We start from the raw sequence: 21,914 nt of genomic DNA, 5'->3' as shown, positions 1-21,914 counted from the left end.
AATAACCGGCGCCTGTCACCTGCTCGGGCCAGGCCAGTGATTCTATTATCAGTGAAATAGATGATACTGTTGTTGGTAAATATCGTGACAGAGCTTGGAAGTGAATGGGACAAACGACTTGTCCGCGAATGTAGTTGAACATTTTCTTGACGAGTTGCCAATAATGCTAGACATGGCAGCCACCCGCCCATGGACTGAGTGAAATGGAAGCCTCAGAGGACGTTCATGACCGAGAGGACGCATGTGAGAAGTAACCGGCCCCCCCACCCGTTCTTCTTCTGTCGCCTTATTCATAGATTGAGTTAGCTGCTGGATAGAGGTGAGTATTGTATCGTGTGGCTCTAGACTGCTAGATGTGGCATGGGCCGCGTATGGCGGTCCTGAACATCGGCAAGCAGCGAGCGTTTGCAGGGACAGCGAGACTGCATCGTAATGGTCCTACGAAATTCAAATTTGCGATCTTGAGGCTGACTGCAAAAGCGGCTGAGAATCTTGACCAGGATGGGAGCCACATTCCATTTAGTTCTATATGAACTCCTGCAAAGTTTGTCAGGACTCCTGGCTGTTTGCCTACTGGCCGGCATTGGTGAGCAAACGGTTCATCCATAGCATTACTGACAGGCTATAGGTAAAAAGCACAGTGGTATGCAAAGCACAAAGTCTTGTCTTGCTGCAAGATAACAATGATGGAACTATTTTGGCTCTGCAAAGTGCAACTGAAGTCGATATCTTGTGAAAGACTAGTAGATGTCCCTATTGTTGGCTTAGTAACCAAGCACGTGATGCGGCGAGATCGGACCAGCGCTTTATCAAAACAAACCAATCGGAGTTCGGCTGTAGTAATTGGAGAGTGTTGAAGGAAATTTCGCGCATTTTGCAAATTCGACTTTGACGACAACTGCTGGTGGTGGCTGCATCTGAGAGCAGGAGTAGGGACAAGTCTTAAAGTTTGCCCCTGTATAGAGCCAGAACAAAAATCAGGGAGACCCCTCGATATGGGCCTGACGTAAAGTCCTGGTGGCAGATTTCTCGCTCTTGTCTTCACCCACGCGCAGTTCGACTACCTGCTTGCAGCTCACACTATGGTACGTTCTGTATGTGTCGTGGATGTGACTGGTCTGACTTTCAAACAGCTTCTTCCGCGGTACTCTCCGATCGCAGCGCTGCGAGCAGCCAACCATTCACCTCAAGCACGATGGGCGCAGATTCGCTCCTTTCGCAAGAGTACCAGACGTGTGCAAGAAGTATTTCATGCCCAGCTCGAAGACCCGGACGCTGCTGCTATCTTCTCCTCGATAAAAACCTCTCCAAAAGTCCCTCAGACCCTTACAGAGAAAATCGTCCAGCAATATGCGGTTGGCCAACCGAAAGACAAATATGTGAAATCGGGCGATTATGTGACGATATCACCGCACCATTGTATGACACATGATAACTCATGGCCTGTTGCCTTGAAGTTCATGTCGATCGGCGCCTCAAAACTGAAAGATCCGAAGCAGATTGTCATGACGCTTGACCATGATGTACAAAACAAATCTGAGAAGAACTTGACAAAGTACAGACAGATCGAAGAGTTTGCGAAGAAGCAAGGCGTGGATTTTTACCCTGCTGGAAGGGGAATCGGACATCAGATCATGGTGGAAGAAGGCTATGCATGGCCTGGAACAATGGTGGTGGCTAGCGACAGTCATACCAATATGTACGGGGGGATAGGGTGCCTCGGCACCCCTGTCGTGAGAACAGATGCTGCAAGTATCTGGGCTACTGGTCGTACGTGGTGGCAGATTCCTCCCGTTGCGAAAGTCACGTTCATTGGTACCCTGCCGAAAGGTGTCACGGGCAAAGACGTGATCGTGGCGCTTTGCGGACTGTTCGACAAGGATGATGTCCTAAACCACGCCATTGAGTTTGTTGGATCAGAGGAGACTCTGCGGAGTTTGCCGATTGATGCGCGGTTGACAATTGCAAACATGACGACGGAATGGGGTGCTCTGACTGGACTCTTCCCGATGGATAGTGTGCTTCAGGGCTGGCTGAGGGCGAAGGCTACGATGTCGGCTTTGGACACCTCTGAAGGGCGGTCTGGAAACCCACGGTTCTCGCACCCAAGACTGGATCAATTGTTCGAATCTCAGCTCGCAGCAGACAAGGGGGCTCAGTATGCCAAATATCTTCATCTCGACCTGAGTACTCTGTCACCATACGTATCTGGACCAAACTCTGTCAAGGTGGCAACGCCGTTGAACGTTTTGGAAGACCAGAATATCAAGATCAACAAAGCCTACCTCGTTTCATGCACCAATTCACGAGCTTCTGATCTCGCAGCTGCCGCCAAGGTCTTCAGAGATGAAGCTGAGAAAAATGACGGCAAAGTCCCCAAGATCGCAGACGGCGTTAACTTCTACATCGCAGCCGCGTCGATCCCCGAACAGCAAATAGCCGAAGATGCGGGTGACTGGCAGACGCTCATCGATGCTGGTGCCATTACACTTCCCGCTGGCTGCGGGCCCTGCATTGGCCTAGGCACGGGACTCCTTGAGCCTGGTGAGGTCGGCATCAGTGCGACGAACCGCAATTTCAAGGGTCGTATGGGAAGCACTGACGCGAAGGCCTATCTTGCCAGCCCAGAAGTGGTTGCAGCTAGTGCACTGACTGGCAAGCTCAGCGGGCCGGGTTGGTACGAAAGGCCTGAAGGCTGGACGGGAGTCGTCAGGGGTGAAGGCGACGGCATTAAAGAGGAGGATCGTATGATTACTGCAGACGAAGCATTCCAGAAGATCCTCGACCAGCTGGATGGTATGATTGAAGCAGGCGAGCAGACCTTTGGAAGCAATGACCAAAGTAGTGACGCAATATCAAGCTCCACTGAAGTCTACCCAGGGTTTCCGGAACGCGTCGAGGGAGAAATAATCTTTTGCGATGCGGACAACATCAACACGGACGGCATCTATCCCGGCAAATACACCTACCAGGACAACGTTCCTGTTGAGAAGATGGCCGCGGTTTGCATGGAAAACTATGATCCCAAGTTCTCGTCGCTTGCGAAACCTGGTGACATCTTGGTCTCAGGCTTCAACTTTGGTTGCGGCAGTTCTCGCGAGCAAGCAGCAACAGCAATCCTGGCCAAAAAGATCCCGCTTGTGGTTGCAGGAAGCTTTGGCAATATCTTCTCACGGAACAGCATCAATAACGCGCTGATGGGGCTGGAAGTACCGAAGCTTATCCAACGCCTACGTGAGACTTTCTCAGACACGCCTCCCTCGAAACCGGGACGGGAAATCACAGAGCCAGTTGGCAACAAGGAGGACCAGCAGAGTCTTGACTCCCCTCCGCCAACCCCTCCCACGCCGCGTGAGCAGCAACTGAGTCGCCGGACTGGCTGGACCTTGGTTTGGGACGTGAAGAAGTCGCAGATCGAGGTTACTGAAGGTCAGGGTGGAAAGAAATGGACGGAGAAAGTGGGCGAACTGCCCCCCAACGTCCAAGAGATCATCGCCAAAGGCGGACTCGAGAAATGGGTGCAGAATGAGATTGCTGCTGCTTGAGAGCATCCATCCGCCTGCGGTGTGTTCGCTCCGGCGGTATACCACATGTCCTGTGATGAACAATATGGGTCTGGACGAATATTGTGACAGCTTCGAAGAAAGACTGTATGGCCCCTAGCGATTACCGATCTAGGTGCGTGAGTCTATGGGTTTCCGAGGGTCTGGTAACCAGGACGATGGAGACAGTCCATTCAGTGCTTCTTCGCACCTTACCAGATTGCACAGTTGAGCAGCTTGCACTCATCAGAATGCAGCTAATGTGCTTTTGTCTACACATCTACGGCCGCGATTACCCAGAGTCATAACATTTGGACTCGACTGGTAGCCACAGCGCGTCTTTAGTGGCGCGCAGTGTACGAGAATTCTGAGGCAAACGCGAGGGTTGCAATGAGTTATGCGGAGACTACTGGCAGAATGGGTTCGGCGGGATGAGACAGTCATATAGCGTAGACATGATCTTGGGTACGGGAGGACAGAGGTGGTTGCAATACTGTGAGATAGTATCATGGTTGTCCTTGGGTCCAGGTTTGTTGACAAAGTGACGAGTTAGCACGAACAAGGAGCGTGATCACGTGATTATCCAGCTCGCTTCGCATCTCACCTCGGCAGAGGCATAAATGCTAATAGCGCCCCCCTAATACTTGGTATGTTACATCCCGCTGTACTCAAGAGAGGCTGTGCTTTTCTCTCAGCGAAGCCTCGTCCGGACCCAGACACAAAATCCTCAAAGAATAAGTTTTATCCGGAAAGTATGTATCAGCCTCTCGCAGGCAAGTTCCGTTATATTGTGGTCTCATCTCACCAACAACAAGGAACCCCACATCAGATCATCACATGCCGCATCTCACTACTTCGAAGGCTCACCGCGCAACCTATTCTCAGCAGCCTGTGCATCCACCAATACCACCGTGCCCAAAGTGTCAAGGAACCGCCAGAAGGGACCAAAACACCTCACATTCTGGGCGACTTGAGACCGCCTATCGGCCACAATCTCTAGCCTGCGTTCTGACACAACTCTGACCCCTGAAGTCTTTGTCCGGGGCCTTTTTTGTCTGGCGCAACAAACAACACCTCAGATCCACCCCTTGATACTATAATATATTCACCTGCCCGCAATCGCCATGGCGCGCCCTACAGAAAATCTAGAAAAACAGCCTTTGCTTTCTCCCCCTAGCCACCCGCGTCAGGGTTTTGGCATACACTCTTTGCGCAAAGAGCCAGTCCTTTCATATAGACTTGAGCCTCAACGGCACACTCCACTCTCATTTCGCGCAAAGATCATACTCGGGATGGTCGCTATACCAGCATATTTACTGGCCTCGTCGGCCGTGACCACTCTGGGGCCTCTCTGGCCTCGCGACACAGTCATTCGCTCCGCAGAACCCGAACCAGAGTCCACCTCCACACAGACGGATCCCTTGCCGAATCCTTTCTCGTCCGTCGCAGGACCCCTCGTCGAACAGAATTTCCCGGATCCAGCGATCATAGTCGTGGATGGAGTGTCGTACGCCTTTGCGACAAACAACAGAGGGAAAGGTGCAGATATGGTACATGTACAAGTCGCTACATCTACAGATAATCAGACATGGACGTTATTGGACCACCATGATGCTCTGCCATCAGGAGGCGCATGGGAGACCGGCGCTCGTGTGTGGGCGCCGGATGTTGTTCAAGTGGTAAGCTGCGCGAGTCTGGAAGATATTCTCGGACTGACATGTGGCAGGACGACGGCTCGTTCGTTTTATACTACGCCGATGAGGTCGTCTGGAGTCCGTCGCATCACTGTGTCGGAGCCGCGACTTCAACGAATATCCTCGGACCTTATATACCTCAAGAGCAGCCGTTCGCTTGCCCGGATGTCTCTACACGGGGTGGCGCCATTGATCCCGATGGATTCCTGGACACGGCTACGAACAAGCGATATGTTGTCTACAAGGTCGACGGCAATTCCATCGGTCATGGCGGCATATGTGGAAATACCGTAGCGCCCATTGTTCCTACGCCTTTAATGCTTCAGGAAGTCGGACTGGATGGCCTTTCGCTGATTGGGGATGCCGTCCAAATCCTGGACCGGGATGACCTCGATGGCCCTCTAATTGAAGCTCCCACTCTGCACCGATCCGCTGACGGCATCTACTTCCTCTTCTTCAGCAGCAATTGCTTCACCACGCCTAAGTACGACGTCTCGTATGCCACCGCAACAAATATTTACGGACCATATACGAGGTCCAGTCGTCCGCTCCTTATCACCAGCGACGCTGACCTTGTCGGCCCTGGCGGCCTAGACATTGTCAAGGGAGGCGACCTCGTTGTCTTCCACGGGCATATGACAATCAACAACGACCCGGCGGAACTGCAGAAAGCGAAGGCTATCTCGGCTTCGACGGGGAAACCTGTCAAAGACGTCGTCTTACCTCTGATAAGAGGGATGTGGTCCGGTACTGCAACCTTCTCTGGGACCGGCATCAGCCTCGGTTGACCTTTGTCTGTTGTCTGTAGTTTTTGCTTTGTATTTGGTGCAGCGTTCTAGCGAGTCCACAAGCGTTTTAGCAAGAGCCCGGAAGCGGCATTTTGATTCTTGCATTTGTACAAAAAGATTACATCAGGTATACACACGTGTGATGAACTAGAGACTTTGCGATATCTACCAGATTTACGTCCATGCCAATATCAGCTTGAAGACTATCCTCGCTGTTTAGTCAATTCTCGTTGCGTGCCCTTGTTCGTATCTTGTTCATTTGTCGACCAGCCGGCTCGTAGGCTGCGTGCGTCTTGGGATGTCCAAGTCTTTGCTGTCGGTCTCAAAGATTGGAGACGGATGATAACGTGCTTGCGCAAAGTCAACCGGACACACTACACTCAAAAGCATTGTCAAGGACGTCGGACTATGTATTTGTTTCTCTATCTTGATCGCTGTCTGATAGCAGATTCTCAAATGAGTGTGCATCGACTGAAAATCCTCAACTACTACACTAGGAACTTAGCGGCCAGTATGTTGGAGTACAGAGGAAGCTATAGCATCAGGACAAGAGATTGGCAGGTACACGATGTGGCGCTGCTCTGTTTAAAGACCCAGCTACCCTGGCGACTGGCTTATAATGTGGCGACTGAAGAGATCGATAAATGGTATTGGTCTAGCAAATGATGACAGTACAGTACAAATCAAACAGCATAACAAGCGAGCCGCTCGAATACATTGACGATGAAGCTGCAGATAGTAGTACTTCGAAACAACACCAATCTATGCGCAAGACCCTGAGTCTATATTCATGTCTGAGAACCATTCGGCCAGTGTCTGTGCATGTATCAATATGGGCTCCTAGGCCCGAGCCTATGAGCGGCGTATATACAATCGACGAAGAGCACTTGATGGTCGCTGGAATATGTCGCTGGAGATGCTGCAGAGTAAGCCTTTTGAACCCCTTCTCGCTTCCAGACGCGCTTCGCGGTATTTTTCATGCCCGTGGATATGGTGAAGCGGCAATTTATGGGACATCCGAAACGGGCATTAGATTGTAAGGTAATCTCGCACATGTTTTACTGTGGCTATAAACAGGTAGTGACACCCTTCGTAGCAGTTGGGCCTCGCCTTGAATAGGGAGTACGCCTATTCTACACTATCCTTGACTTCGTCTTGGCCAGGGAGTACATCTATCCTATAAACTATCCTTGACTTCGTCTTCGATAGGGCGTATGCCTATCCCATACACTGCCCTAGACCGGGTCTTGAACAGGGGCCCCGTATCCCCGTAAACTGTCCTCGCTACTGTTTGTTGTCGAACGGCGCCCTAGCGCTAAACTACACGATCTACCCCCGGATACCATGGCATGTTACACGAACAGCCGCTCGACATCGATGGATGGGCTTCGTATGGTGGAAGTGTAGATAATGCTATCCAGTGGTACTGGCAAGCGACACATCGCAACTCCCTATCTAACATATGAGAGACTAGGTTTCCAGTTTCTTAAGCTGGTCGCGACCAGCAGGAAGCAGGCCAGCATTCTCGGCAAAGCTGAGGATTTCCGAAGACCTAAGGTGCATGCTCCGGATATGTATGGTAACTCTAGATCGGTCCGCAGATAAGTTCATGCAGTATTGACATTCGTACTTGCTCGCGGAAACCTGTGAACAAGGAGAGATATGGCGTCCAACGTTGGTCGATACAGTCCTATTTGTTTATGTTTGAGACGGAGGTGCTTAGCCAACGCAACACCCTACCGTAGGTACTGTGCTAGCGGCCGCACAACCTACGATTGGTGTGTTGTAATATCCACTCCGCACAACGTAAACTGCGAGCCTCGTGCTTTTCCATCAAAAAAAGACCCTCCTCGTTATAAGAGGGTCCAAAAAAAGAGTTGGAGAAGCTGGGAATCGAACCCAGAACCTTTTCCAGATGTTGTGGGCAATCCTTTCAGGATTCAACTTCTGCTAAGGAACTGTTGTCATATTAGATGAGTGCTTCGTTCAATTGTGTGGTGCGATGCTTACACGTCATACCACTAGACCACATCCCCTGAAACAGCTGCTTGATTGCTTGCTTGCTGATTGTTGAAAGAAAATCAAACATTTTAATATATATGCCGTAGCTCCCAGAGCCGATGTGATAGGCCTGTAGAGCTCCGGAGAGGTTGAAAAGTGGACACTAGCTTAGCAATAAATTTCCCGACTATCTTACCCACGTGCCTACCTTACCTTACCTTGAAAGAGCTTGACGGCGAATACACAGCTACTAGCGAGTATGATTCATACATTGGCGATCGGCCAATCTCGTTTGAAGCACGATATCATGGTGTACAACGATATTTGGGCACGCTTGGAGCCGTGGCCCACGTCAGGGCTAGCGCGGTTGCACTATTTGCAGCCTCGGATGTAACATGTTGGTGTTGATGGTATAAGATAAAGCGCGGAGCGGAAAGGCTACCTGCCAACGGTCACCAGCTACTTGTTTGCTGGGAGGGCGTGGTTCGAACATTCCTGAAGATAACTCGAGTTGGCCAGCTGGCACCAGGAGAAAATGGTATTAGTCGCAATCGAGTTCCCTACTTAGGCATGACCAGCGATGATGGATCAATGTGCTGATCGATAGTTTCTCAGCCCCAGAGTAGTTTGACTAGCGCTGGAACGCTTATTGCAAGCAACTCAGAGTAACACCAACAAGGCAAGACTTGTAGCAAGGGCTTGTTGTAGAATACCTTAACGCATGAAGTTCGCTGCCAAGGAATTTCAGTCCAGATGCTTTGCTTAGTCATCCATCGAATTTCTGTCCATGTTCTCAAATATTTTCGATGCTTTACGAGTAGCATCCGAGAGGGGTCACGAACGTCAAAATCCGATCATTAAGGTAGACCGAGCTGGCTGCTTGTGGCATACTAGCAATCTGGGGCTACCAGCCTATAACGCAAGACAAAACACGATCAGGTCAGCTCGCACGGAACTCGAAAATCCCCCAGGATGGTCTCTACATTCCTTTCACCGGGCTCGGTGACCAAAGAACACGACTTGGCCTCTTTGCACCTCAGACGCGAACAGTCTCTCCCGGTCATACTCGCGACCCAGGCCATCAACGCAGAACATGAAGGCTATGCTGAGGGCGTTGTCACAAACACTCGCTTCGGTTCCTACCCACATTCCACCATAATAGGTGCGCCATGGGGCAGTCAAATCCGTGCAAGCAAGGTCGACACCGGTTCCAGAGGACGCAACAGTCAGAGGTCGAAGAAGCGAAAGGCTGAGACGCTAGAGAAGCATGAGAACGAGGATGGTACGGTCGCGAAAGATGTTGTCGTGGCGAGTTCGGGCTTCGTGCATGTTGTGCCACCTACACCCGAGAATTGGACCACAAGCCTACCTCATCGAACGCAAGTTGTGTATACCCCTGACTACAGCTATATTCTGCACCGCATTAGAGCACGGCCAGGCTCAAGATTGATAGAGGCCGGCAGTGGTAGTGGCAGCTTCACCCACGCCGCAGCTCGGGCTGTTTTTAATGGCTATCCACAACACGCTCCTGCGGAGAAGGATGACTCTCCGCAGCAAGATTCAGAGTCCATGGGCAAGGTGTTCTCATATGAATACCACGCAGAGCGGCACAGAAAAGTCAAGGCCGAGATGGCAGAACACGGGTTAGAGACCATCGTTCGCGCAACGCACAGGGATGTCTATCAGAACGGGTTTCTGCTTGAGGATGAGATCAGTCAAGAGACGACGTCGCCACGAGCTAACGCGATCTTCTTGGATTTGCCCGCACCATGGGAAGCTCTGCCACATTTGACGCGCGGTACCGAAGATGGCACGCCTTCTGCGCTTGATCCTCAATCTGCCGTGCACATCTGCACGTTTAGTCCCTGTATAGAGCAGGTTCAACGCACCGTAACAGCTTTGCGAAGCTACGATTGGTTGGATATCGAGATGGTCGAGGTTCAACCCAAACGTATCGACATCCGGCGGGAATATTCTGGCCTGCAATATGAGGGAATGCGGGGCGTGAATCTGTTCGCTGCTGATGTCGACCAAGCAGTCTCAAAACTTCGAGAGGTGGAGCGACGTGCAAAGGACTTCCATGCTGGCAATTTGGAGCCCGACAAAACGGCGAAAGGTGCCCATCAGTCTGCCGATAATACCTCGAAGTTACCTTTCGATGGAGGCAAGCTGATACACAGAACGGAGCCAGAGCTGAAGACACACACGTCGTACCTGGTCTTTGCGGTGCTCCCAAGGGCGTGGACGGAGGAGGACGAAGCTGTTGCGGCGGCTAAGTGGTCGAAGCATGTTAAGATTGCATCTTCCGGGCCAAAAAGCCAGCGTCAGCTGAAGAAAGAGGCGAAGCAAAGAGCAAAGGGTGCGAATGGAGTCAAGGATGAGCCGAAGGTCGCGCCCCAGGAGGCAGCTGTTGCCATCGAGGATGCGCCGGCTGAGTGAAGGGTGGCATCACTGCACTGATTCACGCCGCCGCATTATGCAGAGCTTAAAATCGCAAGTCGCCGTAATATTCTGGCACACGTCTACTCTGAAACAACGTCTGGTAGCGAAATCGCGGTCGCGCAAGGCTGACGTTGAGGTTCGGAATCTTGAGCGTCCAGCCTGACACGTGAGTCGCCCGAGAATCGCGATCAGACCACCTGAGGAGAGAATCAACAGCAGAGTACTCCGTACGGATACGGCGTATGGGGTACTCCCTCTTTTGAGTGCCCTGCCAACTCATCTGCATAGGCTCCCACTCGGTGCTCTAGCAACCCGAAACAGCCAATTTAATCGGTGGCCGTGCGCCCCGATTGCGAGCAGTGCCACTCGATAATGGCCTTATCAAAGATCGCTAAACTCGATTCAGAAGCTGTTGCGAACTACTAGGCCTGGTTTCAAGTTTATTGATGAATGGATCATCATGCACATGGGCAAAATGCTCGTGCTTGTGCTCGCTGCTGTTCGGTAACCCAACAAATTGACGATGCTCAAGATCGTAATCCATGCGAGGCGGATACGACATGTATAGGCGGCAAATACGCGCCCGGAGACGGTTCTCAAGCCCATTCTGCTGGTCTTAGGCTAGATGGTCTCAGCGAAATGATTGACTGTCTCGAGATATAAGATATTGCCCTGTTACCACCACCTGCAGGCAACAGCTTTTTCGACCCCAACTCTTCGTGCCCTGTCTCACTGCGCAGTTTGGCGCATCTGCTCGATCCTCTATTTGCCTTTCTTCTCATCGTCCTCGATTCACTCACCACGATGGCGGCCTTCACTGACAGCGTCGAACATGCTGTCGCTAATATTGCCAGCTTGGTAGCCCGTGCCAGTGCTACGGGCTTGCCTGGAGGCAAGACTCTCCAAGAATACCAGACTGAAGGCAGATACAACTACCCCCCTTCGTTCGCGGCTGCGATCATCTTCGTCGTGCTCTTTGGCATAGCCACAGCGGTCAACCTCTTCCAATTCTTCCGACATCGAGCATGGTTCTGGTGGGTCATGAATTTTGCTGTCATCAGTAAGTATCCCCTCGCTGCATGTGACCTGCGCAGCGTCTGTCGCCTTGATTAATCTGACGACGTGTTAGTGGAATTGGTCGGGTACATTTCCCGAGCGGTGTCCATCAAGAACCTTGACAGCAGAAACATCTTCATCGTACAGACCGTCATGATCCTCGTTGCCCCAGCGGTCATGGCGGCCGCCTGCTACATGTCTTTTGGTCGCGTCACGATTTGGGTTGTTCCGAAAGAGTTCCAGACCGTCAGGCATCTTTGGGTGCCCCCCAGACGAGTCACACCTGTTTTTGTGGGCTTCGACATCCTCAGCTTCTTTGTCCAAGTTATTGGAGGATCCATGGTTGCGGCAGCAAACTCCAAAGACAAAGCCAATAGGGGCAAAAACATAGTGCTGGTGGGACTGGCACTGCAGTTGGCGACATTTGGGTTCTTCGTCTTTGCAAGCATTCGACTCAACATTCTGCTGAGAAAACAACTCCGAGATGTCCCTCTGCCGAAAGAACGGAACTGGCAGCTCTTCCTGAACGTGGTCAACGTGGCCAACCTGTTGATTCTTGTTCGAACATTGTTGCGCTTCATCGAGTACGCGATGGGAACGTACAACTACCTTACCAACCATGAGTGGTTCTTCTACTGCTTCGATTCAGCGTTGATGTTCCTGGTGGCTGCAATCTTCCTTGTCTTCCATCCAGGATATTACCTGCCCTACCTTGGGATCCGACGCAAGGAGCAAAAGTTCTCCAAGAATGCCGACAAGGGACCTTTCAGCACTCTGGCAAAAGGGAAATCAATGCAAGAGGCGGTTTAAGTCGATCCTGAAGACCGTTATCAATATTGATACGAACCATCCAGGGCGCAAAACGCCATCTGCATTCTGTGGTTGTGCGCATGACGATTATCTTATTTGCAAGTCCTTGTTTGAGCGGTGCTAGGGCATGCTGGTACGCTTCGCCGGCCGACCTTGGCTTTGAATTGGGTTGAATCAATAATTTATCCAGCTTTGTATTAGTCTTGAGCAGAGTATTACATACATAGTAGTATGTACTGCGGCAAGCACGGCACGTGGCTGTGGAGCTTGAATGGCAGAACTCCGAGAAGTGTGGTGTATCACTGATAATAATATGGTGCCTAGTCAGATATAGCTCTAGCATTCCGTGGTTCGAACAACTAGATTGGTGGAATTGCGTCAACATGTGCCTTGATTTTGCACAGACACGGGTGCCTTGATGATCGGCACGTTACTAGTATCTCGCCACTCGCGTAGACAGAAAAATTATGCCGTGATGCTGTCGGTGCTTCAGCGAAGAAGGCTTGAGGCGATCTTTGGCTGTTGATTTGAGGCGCAGCTTTTCGCAACACGGGCCTCAAGACAGAAAAAGATAGCCCACCGTGCCCACCAATCTTCATGAAGTACGGGGATAGGTCCCGAGTCCCAGACAAGATGGGCCGGTTTGTGTGGGACAGTCAAACAGTGTGGACGGTCTCAATGACACACTGGTAGCTTGACACCTGGAGTCGTTATCTGATCCGCTAGGGGTGCCTCGGTTGGCAGGTGTTGCGAGCATTGATAGGACTGATCGAGCTCATCGTCGCTGGTTTTGCCCTATCTTACCTAGCACCTACCCACCTAAGGGAGATGTTCTCCATGTGGCCGTCACAAGTCTCGCTCAATCCTGGTCCGCCAAGCCGAGCGAAGACGACGCCAATCGCCTTTCTCATTTCGGCCAACATTGGCATGGCGATTTTTGCCTTGGTTGTTCATCGCATCTCATGCCGCATCCATAGGACACGGTTTCATGGTGCCGTCCTGATTCACTAGCTCTTGGGTACTCGTCGAACGATGTCCACCGGAGGCAAGAAAAGAAGACCTTGTTGGTGAGTGCTACGTTCCACGTCCACACGTCCTCGACTGAACCTCCCGCGCCGTCTCGGTTACTCTCGATTACGCGGCTGAATCTCGACCATGACTGGGTCCAGCGCGGGTAGTAAATTGAATGAATTGCTGGTTCGATCTCCCCTTTTGCTGCGCGGCACGAAACGCTCTATCGTACGGCATAGAGTCGACTTCTTGGCTCAACTTGAGAGGCTTGGATCCATAGGTCGTGCGGTCCTCGGCCTCCCATACACCTGGTGCTGCTCCGCCTGCACTACTGTACACGTAACTGTCGTCATATACAAGTCGCCTTGGCTTCCCATCTTCAGTGATAAAGTCCTCTTCTGGGACTTCGCCGCCATGAGGGAAACGTACTTTTTGATATGAAGCCCTCAGTTGTTCGAATCCTATGCGTTGCTGCTGTGGCTGTGGCTAGCGCATTTGCTATCTTTCTGTCCATCTCATACTTTGCGATTCCTTTGTTTGTTTGGCTCTCTCCCTCGTTGAATCCGACACTGTATGATTGGGGGTTGTACGGTGCTTGCCCGTTACAGACGTTTGTGTCCAGTGACCTAGTTGTGCCACGCGTAAGCACAGCAAGGTCGCACTCGGATTGCGACAATGGCTTCGTCTTCTTGACGGTCGGCGGCGACTCAGCCGGCCCGACAGGACCAACTATCCTCAATTCCGATAATGAACTCGTCTGGAAGTCGCAGGATTACGCCGTGACGACGAATCTGCAAGTACAGCGCTACAAAGGGCAGGATTACTTGACATTTTGGTCGGGGAAGAAACTGGGCACTAAAGGCGTAGGAGTATATTATTTGGTGAGTGGTCTTTCGCTGATCGAGTATCATTGACTCATGGCGGAATTTCAGCTAGATGCTTCTTACAACGTGGCACACCAAGTCTCAGCTGTCGGCGACGACACGCAAGGCGACCTGCATGAATTCAAGATAACCAAGGAGGATACTGCTCTTCTCACCGTCTACACAACGACCAAAGCTGATTTGTCGTCGCTGGGAAAGCGGTCAAATGGCTGGATCCTGGACAGTCGCTTCCAAGAAGTCGACATTGCTACCGGCGAGCTTTTGTTCGAGTGGAGAGCGTCCGAGCATTTCAATGTCACCGAATCGTACATGACCAACCCGTTTGGCGGTTACATACGCAGCATTCCCTTCGATTTCTTCCACATCAACAGCATCGACAAAGATTCTCAAGGAAATTACATAATTTCATCACGACACACGCATACAGTCACCTGCATTAGCCCTGGTGGAGAGATTCTGTGGATACTAGGAGGCCAACGCAATCAATTCACCGACCTGTCAGGAGGAGATGCACTAGATTTCAAGTGGCAGCACGATGCTAGATGGGTATCAGAGGAGGAGGGAATTTTGAGTCTGTTCGATAACAAGGAGGCCGGCCCTCTGCACGTCGATGGGCCGTACAGTCGCGGTATGATGCTTCAACTCGACATCGCGAACCGCACAGTAGAGCTTTTACACTCTTATGTGTCTCTGCAGCAGACCCGGGCCCCATCACAAGGCTCAATGCAGGTAATTCCAGACAGTGACCATGTTTTCGTTGGTTGGGGGCATTCTCCGGTGTTCAGCGAATTTTTGTCCAATGGTACATTACTATGCGAGCACCATTTTGGGTCACCCTTGTACCATCCATGGAATCGAGCGGTGTCGTACCGAGCCTTCAGGGGGCGGAAATGGGTGGGCCGTCCGACAGATCCTCCCTCGGCAGAAATCGAGGATCAAATACTTTATGTCAGCTGGAATGGCGCCACAGAGGTATCTGCTTGGATGTTGCAAGGCGCAAAGAGTGCGGATGAGGGAGAGATTTTTACCGACCTCGACATTGTCGACAAGGACAGTTTTGAGGAGGCTTTCGATCTAGCAAATCTGTCCGAGTACAGTCAGTTCCGGGTCGTTGCATTGGACCGAAACGACCAAGTACTCGGTCAATCTGATGTGGTTACCCATCAGCCTGAACGAGGTTGGTGGAGTTTTGTGCTGGCAGTCGTCGCATGGGCGGTCATATTCAGGATAGCATGGTGCTCCTACAAATGGCTTGCTCGACAAAAGGGGAGCGGCTTAGCATGGAAGACCTTTGGCAGTAAACAATGATGATCTTTTTATGACGGCGAACTACGGACACTCACTCCCAGCCTGGCCATGTAGTAAGCAGCTTATAAGGCTGCGTGACGGCCTAGCCAAAGGATTTAACCTAACGGCGCCATCCCCGCCTATGACTTGACTCCGCGGTCAGCCTTCCCTCTGCCTCACTTTGCTATGCTTGGCACTCGACTGTCCCTTGCAGCGCAGTTGACTCTTAAATGCCCAGCGCCTCAATGCGATGAGTCAACATCAGCAGTCTCATGAGCTATTTGAGACGTGCTTTCTGCACTTCCGCTTCCAAGTATTGCAAACCACTCAAAATGTCGCAGCCGCCCTGGTCGCAGCCCACCGGCTCGACGCATCAGCCGCAGTTGAAAATCTACAACTCCTTGACTCGTTCCAAAGTCCCATTCGTCCCTCTTCAGCCTGAGCACATTACCTGGTATGCCTGCGGTCCTACAGTATACGACGACGCCCATCTCGGCCACGCTCGCAACTATGTCACGACCGATATCATCAGACGCATTCTGCGAGACTATTTCCACTTCAAAGTTCGATTCGTTATGAACATTACCGACGTTGATGACAAGATCATATTGAGAGGGAGGCAGAGACACCTCTATGAAGAATACAAAAAGAACCACAGGTAGACCCAGAACCCAATAAATGAAGGAGATGAGCCTGACCCATAGAGTAGATACATTGACGAAAGAGTCCGGCAAGACGTGCGGCAAGCATGGCACTACTACATCCAAAAGAACCTGAAGCGAATAGGGCCGAAAACTCTGCTGACACCGGAGACGTTCGATGGCGTCGTTGGACACTTTTATGGAGATGTACTCGCTGGTGGGAGTCTGGAGCCGGGCACAAAACCGGGAGACAAGGAAGCAAAAGTCAAGATGCACATCAATACGGCCCGTTCCACAGCCAAAGCCTTGCTGCAAGATCCGAAGATGCTGACACCGCATGAATTCTACAACCGCGTCAACGATCCCATGTGCCTAGTACTCGACGATCAATTCGGTAAAAGTATACAAGGAGACGACTATGCTGTTTTTACAAAGTTGACAAAGGAATACGAGAACCGGTTTTTCCAAGATATGCACGATCTCAATGTGTTAGACCCCGACGACCTGGTTCGAGTGACTGAAAACGGCAAGGAAATTGCGGAGTTCGTCAAGAAAATTGCGGACAACAACATGGCATATCGGACGTCAGATGGTTCCGTATACTTTGACATCAAGGCTTTCGAGGCTGCTGGCTATCCTTATGCGAGGCTAGAACCCTGGAACAGGAATGACAAAGAATTACAAGCGGACGGGGAGGGGGCTCTCTCGCAGAAAGACGAAAGAGTAAAGCGATCCGAGGCAGACTTCGCCTTGTGGAAGGCCTCGAAACCTGGCGAGCCGAGCTGGGACAGCCAATGGGGTCCCGGACGGCCTGGGTGGCACATTGAATGCTCGGCAATGGCCTCTGGGAAGTTGGGACGTCAAATGGATATCCATTCTGGAGGCATCGACCTGGCATTCCCCCACCACGACAATGAATTGGCACAGAGTGAAGCATTCTGGGCCGACGGTAGCCATCGTCAATGGGTGAATTACTTCCTTCACATGGGCCACCTGTCGATCCAAGGCTCAAAAATGTCCAAGTCGCTAAAGAATTTCACCACCATTCGAGAAGCTATTCATGTCCGGAAAGAATGGACAGCAAGAAGTCTTCGCATTATCTTCTTGCTGGGGACCTGGAGAGATGGTATAGAAATCACCGACGATATGGTTGTGGAAGGTCGGAACTGGGAGGACAGGGTGGACAATTTTTTCCTTAACGCCGTTGAAAACATCAAAACTGCAAAGGCCACCAATGACCACGGGTCGATCATGTCGAGCGCCCTAGCGGATGCAGAAGAAAAAGTCCGTGATGCCCTTCTCGATTCCTTCAACACTCCACTTGCCATGAGCACAATTTCAGCTCTCATCAACGCCTACAACAGCGCCAAAAAATCCGATCTGACCGCAGATGACCACCGAAATACTGGGCGTTTCGTCACCAGGTTGGTAAATATCTTCGGTCTGAACGGTAGCGAGCCTGCGGACACAGAAACAATAGGCTGGAAAGGTATTGATATCCCCGAGGCTGCGAAGGAGTATGTCTACACGCTGGCCACGATGCGGGATGAGCTCCGGCAAGCAGCAATAGCTAAGTCCATCACCCCAGAAAAGGTCCAGCAGATTGTCTCGACATCGCCCGGTCTGGAAGAGCCGCCTCCTAGCGGGAGACCGAGGCCCTCATATGCACGTGCGTTGAGTCAGTTCAGCAAGAATGCTCTTGAAGTGACAGCTCCTGCCGAAAGTGGTGATTTGAACAAACAGATCCTAGCTCTCTGCGATCGAGTCCGAGACGTCGATCTTTGGCAACTGGACATCTATCTCGAGGACCGCGAGAATGCCCCAGCACTGGTGCGGCCGGTCACTGAAGGACTCAGGGCTGTCCGGCGCGAGAGGGAAGAAAAGGCCCTTGCGAAGGAAGAGGCCAAGAAGAAGCGAGAACAGGAAGCACTGGAGAAGTTGCAGAAAGGGAAAATCAGTCCGACCGAGATGTTCAAGCCTCCGCATTCGAACGAATATTCAGCCTGGGACCAGGATGGCGTGCCGACGGTGGCGAAGGAAAGTGGTGCATTGTCTGCCAATCGGATCAAGAAGCTGAAGAAGGAGTGGGATGCTCAGAGGAAGGCACATGAGAAGTACCTGGCTGTGACGCAGAATGGGTCGGCAAGTCAGTCGTAGGATCGCTCGCGACCCCCAGCTTCTTCTAGGACTGTATTAGATACCCCCAATCCAATTCGAAAAGTCCTGCATGCTGATGATTTGTTGGTACGCCCCCCCGAAAAGCTACATTACAGGTAGCATACATCCGAAACAGTCGCAGCGTTGATCTGTGTTTAGTGAGCGTCATGCTGTCACAACGTGCAGACGAACACTTCTACGACGCGTTGAAGACATGATTCAGATCATTCCTTCCCCTTTCAACCCCTGATACAGCGCCAACGCGGCCAATGTCTTCCCGTCCCTTGCGGCTGCCTTCCACACTTGATTTAAGGGCACGATTTTCAATCTGATTTTCTCTCCATGGTCTCTGAGGCCGGTCAGTTTCCCCTTGAGCTCGTCAATCTTTCGCCGAGACACGCTCTTCCGGGCGAGGAAGATTGGAATGAACTCGTCGCTGCCCCCTGGTGACGGGTAGATTGCTTTCTGAAGGTGTGGTTCAACTTCGTCGGTACCTTGCGAGGCTTGGTCCTGTTCCTGTTCATGCCCACGAGATTGGATGGAAAGTTGCGTCATGTCGAGTAATTCGTCACTGTGGATTTCGAGACCGGTTTCTTCGTGGATCTCCATGGCCGCGGCGCCGGCGAATGTGCCAGAGTCGTCGAGCATGCCGGCGGGGATTTCGATGAAGTTGAGACTGCCAGCGGCGATGCGTGGTTGGAGCGTGAGGATGGCGTATTCTTCTCCGGCCGAATGTGAGTCGGAGTCAGGGTCAGGGTCAGAAGGCGACAGGGTGATTAGCATGGCCACGGAACCTCCGCGCATAAAGACGGCGCCGGGGAGATGTTCGTCTTGGTCATTGGTGACGGTCGCGCGGAGTTTGATGAAGCCTAGTCGGCCGCCGGAGAAGAAGTCGGCGGATTGGATGTCGATGGATCGCAGGGTGTAGGGGCTGCTGTGAAAAGGATGGGAGGACTGTCTTGTTTGGAGGGAGAGGGAGTGTTGAAGGGTGGCGAGCCAGGTTTTGAAGGCTGGGAAATTCAAGATTTGGTCTTGAGTCAGGCATGTCGGATGGGTGATGGGAATGCTGGGCGTGGTGCCTGGGAGAGTGAATTTTGAGGTCGAGGTGGACGAGATGGACATGGTGCTTCGCCACAGAGCCCGTCGTTGGGATATTGATTTGGGAGGCGTCAGGCACTGGGATAGAAGCCGGACTCTGGAGAGCATCAGAGTTCAAGTACACGATGAATATGGTCGGAATAGTCGCTGAATTGATATACGGGTATGAGTATGAATTGGATGAATAGGTGTACCAAATAGGTGGCGTTGGCGGTGGACCAATAAGAGTGACGGCCCGGTCTTTTCTAACATTTAATTCATTCTTGTGACTACTATTCTTTTCGAGGTAACTACAAGTATCCACCAACGGTCATGCTATAATAAGAATGTTACCTGAGCTTTAAATCCAGGACAGTCTGGCCTTACAGGTAGATAGGAGCGGATCAAGTCGCTTGTCCAGCCGAGAAAAGTTGGCTCGATTCACAATGGCCACCAGCAAAATGACACAGCGGGATACCACGACATCCTTCACCCTGCGCAACCCGCCATACGCATATTTCCACCTCTCGATCCAGTCACTTGCGGCGCTACCACCACAATCTAGTCAATCTCTAGACGAGATCACAGCCCGCTCCTATCTGACGGCGGCGTTGCAGCAGTATCTTGGCCTAACCGGCACGGCCATTGCCATCGATATCTTGAAGGTCGAGGGTCCCAATGTCTGGATCAGAGTACCCAGAGACGATGAATCCGCTGTTACTGCCGCCCTGAGTCAGTGGTGCTCGGCCAAAGGAGTGAGTCTACGCGTCGAAGCCAGAGGAAGTTGGCTGGGCGGCGTGGCGGCGAGTGGAGGCGGAGTGGACGACGCGAAGCTTTGGAGCCTCGAACGGTAACCACGAGAATGTCGTTATTACAACCTGCGGCTGTGCCGAGAAAATACTTTGTCGAGGACTTGCGCAGAGGCCAACTTCGAACATGGGATGGAGAACCGGCGACGGCCGGCCTTCGCACTCGGATGAAACAAACTGGACGATTATCTTCATACAGGGGCTATCAGAACTGTGGCCCGATTGGGGGATAACCGGCTTGCCAGAAACGCTCCGAAATCGAGACCGAAAAGCCAACAATCCCAGAATCGAGTGAAACGAGAGCCGGGAAGTACAGACAGATGCGAATGCCATCTCACCTCGTCTCGTCTCGTCTCAACTCGTTATGTTTCATCTCAACGCCTCTTTCAGTGATACCTCGTCCAAGTCGCTTTCCGAATCAACAGATTTCGCTCCCATCACCTCCGGAAGCAGTCTTTCGTCTCTGTCTTTCCCGACCGGGTGGAGAATCCTGGAGACAACATTTCGATTTCCTACCGACCAGCCATCAGCGCCGGGTGAGTCGGACAATTTCGGGGGCGAAACAAAACGTACCGGTCCGTGATTTCATCCTTCGATCCTTCTTGAACGACTCTAGCAGCTTCTTCTCCTCCTGCTTCCGGGACTTCTCGTCTCGTCTGCGCTCCTTCTCAGCGGCGAGGTATGTGGCGCGAAGTTTGTTGTATGCTTGGACTTCCGGGTCATGCTGGACGGAGAAGCCTGAGACCGACATGGTGGCAGTTGAGGCGCTTGATGTGCCTGTATGCCCTTCTCGGGGTACTGTTGATGATAGGGCCGGGAACAAGAGATGGAGGGCCGTTGTGTGCTCTGGATGAAACTGAAGCAAGCGATGGAAGCAAGCCAGGGGGAGGGGGCAGCAGGTAGGAGGCAGGAGATGGATTTATGAGGATCAAGTGGTTCTGCCGAAAGAAGGGGTATTGAAGCACTTTTTGCAAGGTCTTTTGGCTTTGAGACTCCTGGCTTGGAAACAGATTTTCAACGAGTATCTAGAAGACGCAGGTTGGATGTATGCAGTCTTCATATACTGACGAGGCTTAGTGAGCTGACACAACCAGCCTACATATACGACCTTTTTCCATCGTCATCTTTGCAGTATAGCTAATCTACGTGCGTTCAGGCGATATGACATTCGCCGACGAGCGATGGCACAACTGTAAACGATCGTACGACTATCTCCCAACGCAGAGGTGTCGGAATTGATAAAAGGCGCGGCAAGTATGTCCGCACCCAGAGTGCTGAAAGCGACGGGCCAACTCTCGCCGCTCGAAATTGCGCGCCGTCACCACCGACGCCCCGCTCACGACCTTGTGTCGCGCGACGAAGCATTGCTTACAGGAGTTCTATATGCGTGATAAGAGAATAGGCCATGGCAATAACATGTTAAGCACGGTTTGGACTTGAGATCAGGATATGTCTTGATCGTTCTATATGTAGATTCATTGGCAGATTCCAATGGAAGGACGAGCCAGTCGGCCTTCAAGTTTACTGTCTGGATTGAAGACCGGTTCGGTCCTTGAGGCAAGAGACATCAGGTACCACGACCACAAGACAGGGTTGTGATCTATCACCTATAACCGCTAATAAACAGGCTTGACTGCCCGTCACCCAAGCTTCAGGAAGCGAGACTCAGCTTTGAACGCTACTCATTCAAGCGACGAGCAGTCGTCGGCATGGTT

At 51.8% G+C, this 21,914-nt stretch overlaps 9 protein-coding genes and 1 non-coding gene across 10 annotated transcripts; 7 read left to right on the top strand and 3 right to left on the bottom strand.

Annotated features, from left to right (window-relative positions):
* The first annotated feature begins 893 nt into the window (after window positions 1-893).
* Window positions 894-4,124, top strand: PV05_05987 (homoaconitase, mitochondrial). Its single transcript, XM_013462566.1, has 2 exons — window positions 894-1,085; window positions 1,134-4,124. Exons 1-2 carry the CDS (start codon window positions 1,083-1,085, stop codon window positions 3,543-3,545), a joined length of 2,415 nt encoding a protein of 804 aa, XP_013318020.1. The 5' UTR covers window positions 894-1,082; the 3' UTR covers window positions 3,546-4,124.
* Window positions 4,125-4,225: 101 nt separating this feature from the next.
* On the top strand, window positions 4,226-6,229 carry PV05_05986 (uncharacterized protein). Its single transcript, XM_013462565.1, has 2 exons — window positions 4,226-5,221; window positions 5,269-6,229. The coding sequence occupies exons 1-2, from the start codon at window positions 4,667-4,669 to the stop codon at window positions 6,022-6,024; spliced, it is 1,311 nt and encodes a 436-aa protein (XP_013318019.1). The 5' UTR covers window positions 4,226-4,666; the 3' UTR covers window positions 6,025-6,229.
* Window positions 6,230-7,902: 1,673 nt separating this feature from the next.
* Window positions 7,903-8,060, bottom strand: PV05_05985. The gene has a single exon. It is a non-coding gene; the product is annotated as a tRNA-Asp (tRNA).
* An 816-nt stretch (window positions 8,061-8,876) lies between these two features.
* On the top strand, window positions 8,877-10,464 carry PV05_05984 (uncharacterized protein; the record flags this gene model as incomplete). Its single annotated transcript, XM_013462564.1, has 1 exon — window positions 8,877-10,464. The coding sequence occupies exon 1, from the start codon at window positions 8,998-9,000 to the stop codon at window positions 10,462-10,464; it is 1,467 nt and encodes a 488-aa protein (XP_013318018.1). The 5' UTR covers window positions 8,877-8,997.
* Window positions 10,465-10,873: 409 nt separating this feature from the next.
* On the top strand, window positions 10,874-12,711 carry PV05_05983 (uncharacterized protein). Its single transcript, XM_013462563.1, has 2 exons — window positions 10,874-11,527; window positions 11,597-12,711. Exons 1-2 carry the CDS (start codon window positions 11,272-11,274, stop codon window positions 12,331-12,333), a joined length of 993 nt encoding a protein of 330 aa, XP_013318017.1. The 5' UTR covers window positions 10,874-11,271; the 3' UTR covers window positions 12,334-12,711.
* Window positions 12,712-13,762: 1,051 nt separating this feature from the next.
* On the top strand, window positions 13,763-15,536 carry PV05_05982 (uncharacterized protein; the record flags this gene model as incomplete). Its single annotated transcript, XM_013462562.1, has 2 exons — window positions 13,763-14,225; window positions 14,277-15,536. The coding sequence occupies exons 1-2, from the start codon at window positions 13,782-13,784 to the stop codon at window positions 15,534-15,536; spliced, it is 1,704 nt and encodes a 567-aa protein (XP_013318016.1). The 5' UTR covers window positions 13,763-13,781.
* A 175-nt stretch (window positions 15,537-15,711) lies between these two features.
* PV05_05981 (cysteine-tRNA ligase) lies at window positions 15,712-18,457 on the top strand. The gene is made up of 2 exons (XM_013462561.1): window positions 15,712-16,173; window positions 16,225-18,457. Exons 1-2 carry the CDS (start codon window positions 15,788-15,790, stop codon window positions 18,311-18,313), a joined length of 2,475 nt encoding a protein of 824 aa, XP_013318015.1. The 5' UTR covers window positions 15,712-15,787; the 3' UTR covers window positions 18,314-18,457.
* On the bottom strand, window positions 18,008-19,571 carry PV05_05980 (uncharacterized protein). The gene has a single exon (XM_013462560.1). The coding sequence runs from the start codon at window positions 19,517-19,519 to the stop codon at window positions 18,533-18,535; it is 987 nt and encodes a 328-aa protein (XP_013318014.1). The 5' UTR covers window positions 19,520-19,571; the 3' UTR covers window positions 18,008-18,532.
* A 265-nt stretch (window positions 19,572-19,836) lies between these two features.
* On the top strand, window positions 19,837-20,432 carry PV05_05979 (uncharacterized protein; the record flags this gene model as incomplete). The annotated part of the gene is made up of 2 exons (XM_013462559.1): window positions 19,837-20,240; window positions 20,312-20,432. 2 exons carry the CDS (start codon window positions 19,837-19,839, stop codon window positions 20,430-20,432), a joined length of 525 nt encoding a protein of 174 aa, XP_013318013.1.
* Window positions 20,433-20,568: 136 nt separating this feature from the next.
* Window positions 20,569-20,950, bottom strand: PV05_05978 (uncharacterized protein; the record flags this gene model as incomplete). Its single annotated transcript, XM_013462558.1, has 2 exons — window positions 20,569-20,711; window positions 20,773-20,950. 2 exons carry the CDS (start codon window positions 20,948-20,950, stop codon window positions 20,569-20,571), a joined length of 321 nt encoding a protein of 106 aa, XP_013318012.1.
* Between the last annotated feature and the right edge of the window lie 964 nt (window positions 20,951-21,914).

This window comes from Exophiala xenobiotica (genome assembly GCF_000835505.1).
Source record: "Exophiala xenobiotica strain CBS 118157 unplaced genomic scaffold supercont1.3, whole genome shotgun sequence".
Taxonomy (NCBI): Eukaryota; Fungi; Ascomycota; class Eurotiomycetes; order Chaetothyriales; family Herpotrichiellaceae; genus Exophiala; species Exophiala xenobiotica.
The sequence above is the reverse complement of the archived record's forward strand: the minus strand, read 5'-3'. Positions and strand labels throughout refer to the sequence as shown.